The 10,318-nt window shown below is 47.3% G+C and overlaps 1 protein-coding gene across 1 annotated transcript in view; it reads left to right on the top strand.

Moving 5' to 3' along the window:
• The first annotated feature begins 1,993 nt into the window (after positions 1-1,993).
• The window catches only part of vclb (vinculin b), a 35,873-nt gene continuing 27,548 nt past the window's right edge, over positions 1,994-10,318 (top strand). Inside the window, 2 exon segments of the mRNA XM_066663809.1 lie at positions 1,994-2,158; positions 2,160-2,258. Of these exon segments, the coding sequence (XP_066519906.1) occupies positions 2,090-2,158; positions 2,160-2,258 (168 nt within the window). The 5' untranslated portion in view covers positions 1,994-2,089.

The following is a 10,318-nucleotide window of genomic DNA, read 5'->3' on the forward strand; positions in this document are numbered from 1 at the left end:
AACTATTTTACAAACTGAAGCACTTTTACAAACTGAAACACTTTTACAAACTGAAACTCTTATACAAGCTGAAACTCTTTTACGAACTGAAACACTTTTACAAATTTAAGCACTTTTACAAACTGAAACACTTTTACAAACTGAAACTCTTTACAAACTGAAGCACTTTTACGAACTGAAACACTTTACGAACTGAAACACTTACAAACTGAAACACTATAAACTGAAACACTTTTACAAACTGAAACTCTTTTACGAACTGAAACACTTTTACAAACTGAAACTCTTTTACAAACTGAAACACTTTACGAACTGAAGCACTTTTACAAACTGAAACACTTTACAAACTGAAACTCTTTTACAAACTGAAACACTTTTACAAACTGAAACACTTTACAAACTGAAACTCTTTTACAAACTGAAACACTTTTACAAACTGAAACACTTTTACGAACTGAAACACTTTATAAACTGAAACACTTTTACAAACTGAAGCACTTTTACAAACTGAAACACTTTACAAACTGAAACTCTTTTACAAACTGAAACACTTTTACGAACTGAAACACTTTTACGAACTGAAACACTTTATGAACTGAAACACTTTTACAAACTAAAACACTTTTTTACGAACAACCAAAACTCTTTTACGAACTGAAAAATTTTACAAACTGAAACACTTTTACAAACTGAAACACTTTTACGAACTGAAACACTTTTACAAACTGAAACACTTTACAAACTGAAACTCTTTTACAAACTGAAACACTTTATAAATTTAAACACTTTTACAAACTGAAACTCTTTTACAAACTGAAACACTTTATAAACTGGAACACTTTATAAACTGAAACACTTTTTTACAAACAACCAAAACACTTTTACAAACTGAAACACTTTATAAAACTGAAACAATTTTATAAACTGAAACATTTTAACAAAATGAAACCCTTTTACAAACAACCAGAACTCTTTTACGAATTGAAAAATTTTACAAACTGAAACACTTTATAAACAGAAGCACTTTATAAACTGAAACACGTTTTTACGAACAACCAAAACACTTTTACAAACTAAAATATTTTTACACATGTTTTGACGTTTGTCAAATTGCTTTGCGAGGAAGAAGTGAATGGAGATTTGGAGGGTAATTTAAAACCCTGTTTTGTCCATTTTGTGGGAGTCCTTTGTGTTTCATGTGGGAAGTATTTAGAGTTTTTAAAAGAGCAGAAAGAAGAAGGAAATGAACAGGCGACATCTAAATCACCTGTAAATGTTACTGAAAGTAAGTGAACTGTAAACGCTAGCTATAGACAAAACATGGTTTTATATTACCCTCCCAAACTCCATTCACTTTTTCCCCATGAAGCAGTTTGACAAAAGTCAGCAGCACTTCCTGTACATTGTACCTACCCTTTCTGTCTGATTCACCGTTTGTAAAAGTGTTGTGTACTGGTTAGTGTTTCACAGCTTGTGAATGTGTTTTTATTTTTGTAAATTTGTTTTGTCTTTCTCTGCCACCGTACCCACACTCATTCAAGGAATTTTCTCACGCCTCACTACTCTGTTTGTAATGAATCTGTATAATATGAGTTTAACTTTTTGAACTGAATTACTAAAATAAATTCCCTTTTTGATGATATTCTAATTTATTGAGATGCACCTGTATATTCATTTCAAAACTGGGTGAAAGGGGGTTAACAAAGTATGCAGAGCAACATATGTGCTCCGGTGTGGTCAGTGGAGCTGATAAATTGAGAGTGAGTATGGGGGGGAGGGGGAAACGGGGTGTTTTTAATGTTATATTTTATAATACACAACACTAAAATTGAAAATCAACTATTGTTTATGGTCTGAACAGCGTCCACTCTGGTGGAAGGTGGGATTACACACGCCGTGTAGTCCGGTTGTGATTGGCTGAGAGGCTGTGAGGGCGTGTCTCTGGCTGCAGGGAGGAGGTGGGGCAGCGGGGACTTGCTGGAGGGAGGTGTAGGGAAGCTGAAGTGTGCGGTACAGAGCTGTGTGGAGGGTTCTTCAGGGCGTCGGGACTCAGTTTCTGTCCAGAAGCGGCTCGCAGAGGAAGTGCAGGATGCCTGTGTTCCACACCAAGACCATCGAGAGTATCCTGGAGCCCGTGGCCCAGCAGATCTCCCACCTGGGTGATCATGCACGAGGAGGGGGAGGTGGACGGCAAGGCGATCCCGGAGCTCTGCGCTCCCGTGGCCGCCGTCCAGGCAGCGGTCAGCAACCTGGTCCGGGTGAGTGACCCCCTACAGCCGGGGACGGAGCGGCCCGAGAACTTTCCCTCAACTTTCTGCCCCACTTTCCTCCGAGTTTGATATTCCGCCCTTTCCCTCTCTCCCTTCCTTTCTCTTTCTCTCTCTCCCTTTCTTTTCCTGTCTCTCCTGCCTGGGGTTGGGCTCCACCTAGCGAGGCTCCTCTCTCTCTCTCTCTCTCTCTCTCTTCTCTCTCTCTCTCTCTCCTCTCTCCTCTCTCTTTCTCTTTCTCTCTCTCTCTCTTCTCTCTCTCTCTCTCTTTCTCTCTCTCTCTCTCTCTCTCTTTCTCTCTCTCTCTCTCTCTCTCTCTTTCTCTCTCTCTCTCTCTCTCTCTCTTTCTCTCTCTCTCTCTCTCTCTCTCTCTCTTTCTCTCTCTCTCTCTCTCTCTCTCTTTCTCTTTTCTCTCTCTCTCTCTCTCTCTCTCTCTCTCTCTCTCTTTCTCTAACTCTTTGTTCTTTCTACCCTCCTTGGTTCTATATTTATTTGTGTTTTTCTATCTCTTCGTTCTCTCTTTCTCATGTTTTCTGGTCTGTCTTCTCTCTGTTTCTCTTTGTGTTCTCTCTCTCTCTCTCTCTCTCTCTCTCGTAGTGTGCGGTGTGCAGATGAACTCCGAACTCTGACTCACTCTCAGCAGCGGAGATTTGTGTTTCTCATGGTTACACTCCTGGGGCGGTGTTTGAGGGGTATTTGTGTGTGTGTGTGTATGTGGCAAAGGCAGTTTGTGTGTGTGTGTGTGTGTGTGTGTGTGAGTCACTCTGTCTGAGCTGGAAAGAGTCGCACTGTTTCCACAGGCTGAAGGTTCAGGGAGATAAATCACATCAGACACACCTCATCACACCCCACTCCTCCTACATCTGCCCCAAACACAACCTTGGTTTTGCCCCATTCTCCTCTTCTTACCCTCCCAAACCCTGCTTTGCCCTTTTTCAGTTATTGCCCTGGATCCAGCCTTGCTCTTGTCCTGTTCTGCCCCAAATATAGTTCTACTTTCTCCAGTTATTATTCACCCCATTCTAGTCTCTTTCTGCCCCTGTTATTGCCCAAACCCCAAGCCTCACTGTAGCCCTGTTATTGCCCCAAACCCAGCTCACTGTAGCCCTGTTATTGCCCCAAAACCCAGCCTCACTGTAGCCCCGTTATTGCCCCAAACACAGCCTCACTGTAGCCCCGTTATTGCCCCAAACCCAGCCTCACTGTAGCCCCGTTATTGCCCCAAACCCAGCCTCACTGTAGCCCCGTTATTGCCCAAACCCAGCCTCACTTTAGCCCCGTTATTGCCCCAAACACAGCCTCACTGTAGCCCCGTTATTGCCCCAAACACAGCCTCACTGTAGCCCCGTTATTGCCCCAAACACAGCCTCACTGTAGCCCCGTTATTGCCCCAAACACAGCCTCACTGTAGCCCCGTTATTGCCCCAAACACAGCCTCTCTGTAGCCCCGTTATTGCCCCAAACACAGCCTCACTTTAGCCCCGTTATTGCCCCAAACCCAGCCTCACTGTAGCCCCGTTATTGCCCCAAACCCAGCCTCACTGTAGCCCCGTTATTGCCCCAACCCAGCCTCACTGTAGCCCCGTTATTGCCCCAAACACAGCCTCACTGTAGCCCCGTTATTGCCCCAAACACAGCCTCACTGTAGCCCCGTTATTGCCCCAAACACAGCCTCACTGTAGCCCCGTTATTGCCCCAAACACAGCCTCACTGTAGCCCCGTTATTGCCCCAAACACAGCCTCACTGTAGCCCCCATTATTGCCCCAAACACAGCCTCACTGTAGCCCCGTTATTGCCCCAAACACAGCCTCACTGTAGCCCCGTTATTGCCCCAAACACAGCCTCACTGTAGCCCCGTTATTGCCCCAAACACAGCCTCACTGTAGCCCCGTTATTGCCCCAAACCCAGCCTCACTGTAGCCCCGTTATTGCCCCAAACACAGCCTCACTGTAGCCCCGTTATTGCCCCAAACCCAGCCTCACTTTAGCCCCGTTATTGCCCCAACCCTGTAGCTGTACTCTTGCCTCAGGTTCAGTTTTTCTGTTTCCCTAAACTCAGCTTTGTTTTGGCTCTTATTGCCCCAAACATAGCTACACAGCTGTATTCCTACCCCACACTCTCTGCTAAGCTTCTCTCTCTCTCTCTCTGTGTGTGTGTCTCAGAAATGTGTGTGTTTGTGATATAACGTATCTGACCTCTGCTTTTGGTGAGATCTCGGACTTTGAGCGACAGACGGAAGTGAGACATTGAGACAGAGCTGTAAATAGCATCTGGACACTGGGCTCCTGTCCCGACTGCCCCCCTCTCGCTCGCCCATTGTGTGTCTGCAGCAGTTGCTCGTCGCTAAATGTAGAGCTTCAGAGTGACGCTGTGGTTTCTGCCCCTCACCTGACCCCTCCCTGCCCCCTGTGCCCACTCCAGAGCTAGAGGAGTGTGTGGCCCCACAGCATAGTCTGGAATGGTAGAACTGTGTTCTCTGGAGTGATGGAGCTCCTCTGGTGTGTGGAACAGTGGAACTGTGTTCTCTGGAGCGATGGAGTTCCTCTGGTGTGTGGAACAGTGGAACTGTGTTCTCTGGAGGGATGGGGTTCCTCTGGTGTGTGGAACAGTGGAACTGTGTTCTCTGGAGGGATGGGGTTCCTCTGGTGTGTGGAACAGTGGAACTGTGTTCTCTGGAGAGATGGGGTTCCTCTGGTGTGTGGAACAGTGGAACTGTGTTCTCTGGAGAGATGGGGTTGGGGAGTGTGTGGTGGGTGATACTCAGTTCAGAAGAAGGGTTGTGTATTTATAGAAATACAGAAGTGAGGACAGGGTTCGAGATGCTGCTGATTTTAAGGCAGTGACCAGTGTGTGTTCAGTTTGATGGGGTTTAATTGCCCCTCACCTGAGAGCTTTACCCCACAGTCACTAAAGTGTCACTTTAACCCCGTAACCTCCCTGTTATGGTCCTCCCCTGCTGCAGAGCTGGCGACACACCCAGCACTTCCTGTGTGTGTACTCTCTTCACACTCTGATCTTCTGCATGTGTGTGAGTGTGTGTGTGTGTGTGAGTGTGTGTGTGTGTGTGAGTGTGTGTGTGTGTGTGAGTGTGTGTGTGTGTGTGAGTGTGTGTGTGTGTGTGTGAGTGTGTGTGTGTGTGTGAGTATGTGTGTGTGTGTGTGTGAGTATATATGTGTGTGTGTGTGAGTATATATGTGTGTGTGTGAGTGTGTGTGCATGAGTGTTTGTGTGAGAGAGTGTGTGAGTATGTGTGTTTTTGAGAGTGTGTGTGCACGTGTGCATGAGTGTTTGTGTGAGAGTGTTTGTGTGAGAGTGTGTGTGTGTGTGTGTGTGAGTGTGTGCGTGCCAGCGTGCCCCGGTCTTCACACTTCCCTCTCTCTATCTGCTGGTGAGAGATTTCAGAAGAGATTGCTGAGTGAATCTGAGGTGAAGGCTGTGTTGGACTGTGGTTAAATGTCATTAGAGAATAACATTACAGCGTCCTGGAGTTTCACTCTGTCACTGAAAACAGCCTCCGCTCCCACAGCTGCAGAGCACAGCACTTTAAACAGAACCTGAAAGTGGCAGGTGTTTTAAAACTCTACAGTAAACTTTAGCTCAAGTTAAAAAAGATTGTGGAAGTGACATTTTATGAGTTTGATTTGTAAATGAATGTTTGCTGTGGTGTTTCTGCTGCTTTACCCTGTTATTTTACCCTCTACCCACAGTCATGGGGGTCCTGGAGGGACCGGGTGAGCGTGCGAGGGACAGTGTGAGCATGTGAGGGACCGGGTAAGCGTGTGAGGGATAGCATGAGGGACTGGGTGAGCGTCTGAGGGACAGTGTGAGCGCGTGAGGGACCGGTTGAGCATGTGAGGGACTGTGTGAGGGACCGGGTGAGGGTGTGAAACTGTCCACAGGTGATTTCCACTTCTTTCCTGAGGAGCAAGGATCAGAAGCTCTGGACTTTAGAGCTCTAGAGTTCTTGTTTTCTCTCTTTTTACTCGTGTGTGTATATGTGTGTGTGTGTGTGTGTGTGTGTGTGTGTAATGTGGTATTTGAGGAAAGATATGCAGCATATATTTGTGTGTTGTCAGAATAAAACAAGCAACATTTAAATGTATTGTGAGAGAGAGAGAGAGAGAGAGAGAGAGAGAGAGAGAGAGAGAGAGAGAGAGAGAGAGAGAGAGAGGGGAAAGTAGAAAGTAGAAAGTAGTGTTGAATGTAAGGGGAGAAGGCCGCGCTGAGTTTGAAGCGAGTTCTTTTGTTCTGTTCTGAGAGATTGAACTGATGATCACATGTTTCCGAAGCAGCACTCCGTCTGGAATTGTTTCCTGTTTCTGTGGAAACGCCGGGACAGAGCTGGAGTGGAGAGGAAAGAACAGTGTCTGAGGCTGGGGTCGTCTGCCCCCCGTCATAAATCCTGCCTGAGCTTCTTTAGAGAGAGAGAGAAACTGGTTGGTTTTTCTCCTTCTACACAGCTCCCTGCAGAACCACAGCAGAACCACAACAGAACCCTCCACTGTGCAGATGTGCATTCAGACTAATTTAAATATTCATGTACATGTAAAAGTTAATCACTCTTAGTGTTGACTTTATCATCAGGAGCCTCGTCCGTCCGAGTGCAGGACTCTCCTTTTCTACGACATGGAACTGATTCGGCTCTTTATTCTTTTCCACTTTCCAAATCTGGTCCTGGGACCGGGTAAGTTTTCAGTCACAGCTCACTCCAGGTTCCAGCCGAGTCGAGTAGGTACAGAATGTGAGGTGTAAACCCTGCAGAGCTCTGATTGGCCAGTGACATGTCAATCACCACGAAACACAGAGCTCCAGCACAAACTCACCGCTTGTAAAATCTCTGAAGTTACAGCAGCGTTCACAATAGTTTTTATCCGACTCAGCAGCAGCTCGTAACATTCCCCCGAGGGGTTTCTGAAGAGGGTCAGACGCTCCTTGGGTCGGTGTCTGAGGAAAATCTCCAGCGAAAACTAAACATGCAACAAGGAAAACTGCTCTGTGAGGAACTGGGGGCGGAGCCGTGTTCAGTCCAAGTAACAACAACAACACGCCACACAACGAGTAAACAGCACCTGACTTTACCTCCGCACTGTTGTGGTTTTCAAAGCTGTGGTTCCTGTTAGAGACGGGGTTTTGTGATGACACCGACTCACACGACTCACAGGGGAGCTGAACCGAGCCGAGCCGAGTCGTGTGGAGCCGGACCCATGCAGTGGAAAAGCACCATTTGTTGTGGTTCACTCTTTAGACTGATTTGACTCTGCGCTGTGAGCCTTTATACTTCTGCACTGGTGTCTCTGCAGTTCCACCTCCACACCACTAGGGCTGACTCTCATATATCTCCTTCTACACTATGTAGTGCACAGTTTAGTGTTGCAGTAGTGTTGGTTTGTAATCTGTGAAGTGCACTATGTAGGGAGGAGGTTGCTAATTGGAACAGAGTGGAGTTGCCAGGCGGCGCCCAGAAAGACACAAATACAACACAGACTTGTTCCCCATGTTGTCGCTCCTCTTACTCCTTGTTTCTTCCAGAGACATCTGTATTTTCCCCTTGTTCCACCTCTTAAGTGACGTCCAAACCGTGAGCAGATCTCTGGCGGTGATTGTGCTGCTGTCTGAAGAGGAGTTCATGTTTCTGGACTTGATTTGTGTTCGACCGACTGCAGCCTAGTCACATTTCTGGGGAGGTGACGTCTTTTAGCTTCTGTTCTGAGCGTGTTCCACTGACCACTGCCAGGTCACTCACCGCTGAAGGAGCTTCAGGAGCTCAGACTCTGACTGAGGTAGCACTCTGGTTCTTGAACCGGTTCCGTTGGTGGAGAAGACTGGAGTCAGTACGTTTACTGCCGTGTGTACCAGAGAGATCGGAGTGTTACCACACACACACACACACACACTACACACTGGGATTAAAGGCTCTGTCCCAGAATAGAGGAGCAGCCGTGGCCTAAGACTGTTACAAATTCACTCATTCACTAAAACCTAGTGAGGTGTCAACAGAGCATTATTCATCATAGAGCACGCTCCCGACACATGGGCTGTCCCAGTTCTTAACCACCTTAAATACGCTGCCATCTTAGATATCTGAGATAACCCTTTCTCAGTTGTGAAGGCAATCCCATGATGCACTGCACAAACAAATGCAGTGCTCTTTTCCCAGAGCAAAATTTAATTAAAATCATGACTAAAACTCTGAGGCGACGCTCGCTCTCTAACCAAAGTGTTTAATAACGTGCCTCATGAGGACAGACGACCTTTAGCGCGCTGCCGACTTAAACAACTGTCCGCAGAGTCACTGCCTACTGAGGGAGCTCAGTGGGGTTTGGGACGGAGCTGTCGAGGCTGTGTTGCTCTGTGGAGGAGGAGGGAGGGGTGTGCTGAAGGTTTCATGGTAATCTGCTGAACCGCAGAGTTCCTGCTGCTTCGCTGTGGTCACAGACGCTGTAGTTTCAGAATTGGTCAGAGATCACGTCACTCTCTAACAGCGACCTCATGATTCTGCACATTTCTGTTTACGTTTCAGAGCAGCACCACTCCCTCTCACTTCCTGTTTATACAAACCTTCAGAGGAAGTACTTCCAAGAATGTGGTGCTTTTTTTTCTACACTGATTTCACACAGGAACGTCCACAATTCAGGATCAGACCTCCGCCGACACCACAGCCCACACAGGTCACTCAAGGCCCCCCCCCCTGCTCCACCAGTGACCCACATGCCCCCGTCCACACAGCCCCAGCGCTCAGCGCCTGCTCCTTTAAAGTGTAACGAGCTGCTGTGACGCTGTGTGTGTGAGTGAGGGGTTGAATGGGAGGGGGGGAGTGAATGAGTGAGGTCATGTTATTGTGTGTAACTAATTCACAGGGAATGGTAGAATAACAGCTCAGAGACCTGTGTGTTTCCCTCATCATTTCATTCATTAAACACTAAAGTTCAGCTCCTCCTGCTGTTATTAGATCATCCTCAACACAACGAGAGAGTCCTGTGTGTGTGTCTCTTCAGCTCGTCTGGACTGCTCTGAGAGCTCAGTGTTTGGACACAAAGCTCAGTCTGTTAGCTCCACTTTGCCTTTGGCCCCAGCAGCAGCTTCGTTCCAGACGGATTTAGAAAGTGCTCATCTGTGGAAGATTAGAACCAGCTCTACAACAGCTTTATTAACAGTTATCACAGAGGCCGTTCTGTAACAGACTCTGCAGCAGGGTACGGCCGCTCTGTGGCAGGACGTAACCGCTCTGATATTGGATCTCACTTCCCGATCCTGGTGTGTGATGTGACGTCAGGGGCTGGGTTTCCATCCGAAACAATTCACAAATGTTCTACGCAGTAAAGGAATATCAGCAGAGATCCATGTGAAAGGAGCTGTTGATAAGTTCATTCATTCATTGTCTGTAACCCTTATCCAGTTCAGGTCCGCGGGGGGTCCGGAGCCTACCCGGAATCACTGGGTGCAAGGCAGGAACACACCCTGGAGGGGGTGCCAGTCCTTCACAGGGCAACACACACAACCCACACAGACACAGGGAGAACACACCACACTCCTCACAGACTGTCACCAGGATGAAACCCACGCAGACACAGGGAGAACACACCATGCTCCTCACAGACTGTCACCAGGAGGAAACCCACGCAGACACAGGGAGAACACACCACGCCCCTCAAAGACAGTCACCCGGAGCGGGACTCAAACCCACAACCATCAGGACCCTGGAGCATCACTTTGCCACCAATACTTACTTTCATCAGAGCGTTTTTAAAAGTCGTTTAAATCAGAAACACATTCTGTGTCAGTGAGAGTGGTGAGATAGTGACGTGTGAGGCGTCTGTGTGGTTTCTTTGATATAGAGATTGCTCTGAACATCTTTAGAGGACAGTAAATAAACGCTATGTGGTCTCTGACTTTTGATCAGTCCTGTGTGTGTACAGTGATCTACACACGCTCTAAAATCAGACCCCCAGGGGGGCGCTAGTGTGAGAACTGAAGCCTGGAGAGGAGAAGTGAGGAACTGGGGGGTGTCTGTTAAAAGCCTGTGGTCGCGGGGTCAGTGCGGGGCTCTAG

This window comes from Hoplias malabaricus, chromosome 3, assembly GCF_029633855.1.
Source record: "Hoplias malabaricus isolate fHopMal1 chromosome 3, fHopMal1.hap1, whole genome shotgun sequence".
Classification (NCBI taxonomy): Eukaryota; Metazoa; Chordata; class Actinopteri; order Characiformes; family Erythrinidae; genus Hoplias; species Hoplias malabaricus.